At 39.8% G+C, this 3,782-nt stretch overlaps 1 protein-coding gene across 1 annotated transcript; it reads left to right on the top strand.

Moving 5' to 3' along the window:
* Window positions 1–2,023: 2,023 nt before the first annotated feature.
* Window positions 2,024–3,782, top strand: LOC118242286 (C-C motif chemokine 26-like). Its single transcript, XM_035532318.1, has 3 exons — window positions 2,024–2,178; window positions 2,618–2,738; window positions 3,187–3,782. Exons 1-3 carry the CDS (start codon window positions 2,112–2,114, stop codon window positions 3,296–3,298), a joined length of 300 nt encoding a protein of 99 aa, XP_035388211.1. The 5' UTR covers window positions 2,024–2,111; the 3' UTR covers window positions 3,299–3,782.

The following is a 3,782-nucleotide window of genomic DNA, read 5'->3' as shown; positions in this document are numbered from 1 at the left end:
TTCTGTGTCTGTGTGTCTTTATTCATGAAGAGAGTGCTTAGGGGACTGCGGGTGCTTTCCTGTCATCTTTTATGGAGTTTACCATGAAATAGGAAGAAACCTTCTGCCTTCATGAGCACTCAGAAATGTGAGTGTGTGTGGGTGTGTCAATGCAAATGAGGGGAAGACAGCGTGCGCTCACTACATTGCATACCGAGACTAGATTTCACGTGCAGGAGAACCACACGTTCTACAAATAAATAAAAAAGTCTGCTGATATAATCAAATCAGACATTGACTGAGTCATTAGGTGTTAGTGATTGTGATTGAAAAATGGTTGTTCTGCACTTTACAGCCTAAAAATGACCCAGTTGTTCCTGGTGTGGTGTTTCCTACACCTGTGACATGTTTCAGACTCAGTTGTGGTGTTTCCTACACCTCAGTACTGTTTCAGTCTCAGGTGTGGTGTTTCCTACACCTGTGACATGTTTCAGTCTCAGGTGTGGTGTTACTTACATCTCAGTGCTATTTCAGTCTCAGGTGTGGTGTTTCCTACACCTGTGACCTGTTTCAGTCTCAGGTGTGGTGTTTCCTACACCTCAGTACTGTTTCAGTCTCAGTTGTGGTGTTTCCTACTTCTCATTCAGCAAAGCAGTGCTATAGTGCCAGAACAAGACCAGGCCTGGACCACAACCTGGGGTAAAAGAAAATGTCAGTAAATGTAATTTAAATAAATTATAATTCAAGGAAAATTGCACATATAATGTGTTCAGAGAGCTGGTCTGGGGAGAGAAGGTTCAAGATGAACCATTGCTAAATACCTCTTAAATATCAGAAAGTACCTTCTGAATATCATGATGAAGCAGGAATTCACCCAGTGAACAAGGTGGACAGAGTTCTCCGAAACACAAGAAAACATAGAATTCTTTTGGAATCATAGTATAAAAGTATCTATGTTTCCCATAGACACTTCTCAAGAGAAGTATCTATGGGAAACAATATTATTATAGTTTTACCAAATAAAGAGACACATGGAATAATATTTCCCATCTGTAGCTGCTGTGTCCTGCAGTTATATAATCTAAGACACCAAGCTTGTAATTTGGGTAATATTTTGACCTGGTACATTTGACCATATTCATACTAAATTTGAAAGGCAACTTTTACATCAGTCGCTCATTTTAAAGTACCAATTAAATGAACATATTTTCAGCTGTAAGAAAGATCAGCTCCAGTGATCTGGACTTATGACCTCAGCATACTGTCGTGTTCATTTACAGGACTTTTTCTGATAGTGTTTGTGATATAACTCATCAGTCAACTCATCAGTCACACCTCTTTCATTCAGCCTATCATTCAGCCTCTTTGAAGGGACTTAAACCTAAAGCCCATCTTTAGCTCTCAAATTAAGACTGAGTTTCTAAACCTACAGAAGAATGAACCTTTCAATACTGCAATAATGATATTTATGAACACATTAGTATCTTTAGAATTCAAATGCATGTGAGCAGAAGTGTTTTATAACACATGTCATTGGTTTACAGTGTGCAAATGTGTTCTGTTTGTTTACTAACAATATATATATGTATATGAAAGATTTAATTCTGTTTTTTTACATTTATTTCAATCTACTTTCCCAGAAAAAGGAGTAGTGAAACTCGTGCAGAAAAAACCTTCTTTGGTAAAAAAATAAACATTGAAAATTCACTGACATCCCCTCTACGTAGAGAAAGAGGACCCAAAACCAGTATTGTGTGTGAGATGGTGAGATTGTTCTACCCCACCATGGTGTGTGATGTTTAAAGTGTGGTCAGATGGGCATCGCGGCCTCGGGCAAGAAGGAGAAGTGAAAGGCTGTCGGTAGAGATAGTGACAGTCCATGAAACCCGTAAATGTCAAAAGGACAAATGATCTGCTAGCATGCCTGGATTTTTTTTTAACCACATGGGAGTGCTAAATTCCCCAGTGTCCTTCCTCCAAAAGGGGGTATCCCTGTGAATGTCTATAAAGACACAGTGTCTCTCTTCTGTGGACCACACAACAGTAAATCCTCCTTCAGCACTCACCTTACTCAGCTGTGCTCGGCATTCATTGGTTGTGTCCTACAGCTTCACCTAAAGAGCTCAAGCAACATGTCAGCCATCCGTTTGCTCCTGCTGTCTGCAGTGGTGCTTCTGAGCACTGTCGCACTCACTGAAGGTAAGAGAGAGAGACATAGAGAGACAGAAATAGAGAGACAGGTAAACAGAAAACTGAACCTAAAACTAAATGTCAGACTTTAGAAAAGAAAAATGGAAAATGACAAAACTCTAAAGTAGTGTTAATAGACGTTTTCAGCATCTGTGTGTGATGTGTCTTCAGTCATCACTTTTAGAGGTTGTGAAGAGAGTGCTTGTGTTTCGTATCAGCTGACAGTGACTGTCACGCTTGTATGTGCGTTACGGGACTGTCTCACAGGCATGCGTTACAGGACTGTCTCACTTGTATGTGTTACGGACTGTCTCACAGGCATGCGTTACGGGACTGTCTCACTTGTATGTGTTACGGGACTGTCTCACAGGCATGTGTTACGGGACTGTCTCACTTGTATGTGTTACGGGACTGTCTCACAGGTATGCGTTACGCGACTGTTTTGCAGGCATGCGTTACAGGACTGGACCTAGGAGCTGCTGCTTTGAGTTCACTGACAAGCCGATAAAACTGAACAATGTGAGGAGCTACAAACGGACTAGCCAGCAGTGCAACAAAGAAGCCGTGCTGTAAGTGTGTGTGTGTGTGTGTGTGTGTGTGTGTAAGGGTATGATAGAGAGAGAAAAACAAAACAGAATCAGAAATTAGAATTATGAGAAAAATCAGAGGATGAAGTGTAGAATTTTGTATACATTTTTCTGATTTCCTTCATGTGAAGCCCCTGATTCTGTGTGTTGATTCTGTGTGTTAGCTTACTTGATCATTGCAGGCATCATGACAAAGTTAATGTAAAAAATATGTATTGTTTGTTCATAAACAAAACAGTAATACATTTTGAGTTACATGTGTTTGTTAAAAATTATGCTAATCTAAGAAACTATTAATCAGGTTTTATTTTGAAGAGGTTCTGGGTATCTTTAGGTCATTCAAAGTCCCCTCTGGATTGGGCCTTTACTTGGACCTCTACCTGATAGCAGCTTTCTTTGAGCTTCACATCTCCACTCTCCTCCACTGTAGGTTCACGATGAAGAAGGGATTGCAGGTGTGTGCCCGGACCACTGACACGTGGGTGCAACAGCACATCAAGGTTCTGCAGAGCAAGATGGTCAGCGGCAAGGGCCCGCTGTAATCCTCTTCATCACGGCCTTCCTCCTCCTCACCACTGATTGCTCAAATCAAAGGAGTAGGACAGATGAAGCAAAACTCTAAAGCTTGTAGTGGTCTGTGCTGTATTTACCACTAACCATTCAGTATGTTAAAGCTATCTATTACAAATGTTAATGTGAACAAGAATGTCTCTGAGTGTTTAGTTTTACATTATGGTATTTGGTATTTGGTATTTGTCAATGCACTTCTATTTATGAACACAGCTAAGAGAAATAGTACTCTGTGCATTTTGATGGTATTTCAATAACATATAAGTATGAAAAAAGTATAAGGTATAGACAATTTTTGTGTGGACTCAGAGTGCTACAAAAGATTATTATCAGTGTACTACCAAGTTTGGCACACATAGCTTGTGTAATATTTAGTTATGTTTACTCTTGTACTTTGCTTTTTACATGTACTGTGTAAAAGTCTGATTATGTTGACTTACTTAACTAAATAAATAC

Source organism: Electrophorus electricus, chromosome 12 (genome assembly GCF_013358815.1).
Source record: "Electrophorus electricus isolate fEleEle1 chromosome 12, fEleEle1.pri, whole genome shotgun sequence".
Taxonomy (NCBI): Eukaryota; Metazoa; Chordata; class Actinopteri; order Gymnotiformes; family Gymnotidae; genus Electrophorus; species Electrophorus electricus.
This window is presented reverse-complemented; position numbering and strand designations above follow the sequence as displayed.

Excerpts from the sequence above, each read along its gene's own strand:
- LOC118242286 (XM_035532318.1), top strand. The coding sequence starts at position 2,112 with ATGTCAGCCATCCGTTTGCTCCTGCTGTCTGCAGTGGTGCTTCTGAGC. Across the intron at positions 2,179-2,617 it reads CACTGTCGCACTCACTGAAG|GCATGCGTTACAGGACTGGA; the intron begins GTAAGAGAGAGA and ends ACTGTTTTGCAG. Across the intron at positions 2,739-3,186 it reads TGCAACAAAGAAGCCGTGCT|GTTCACGATGAAGAAGGGAT; the intron begins GTAAGTGTGTGT and ends CCTCCACTGTAG.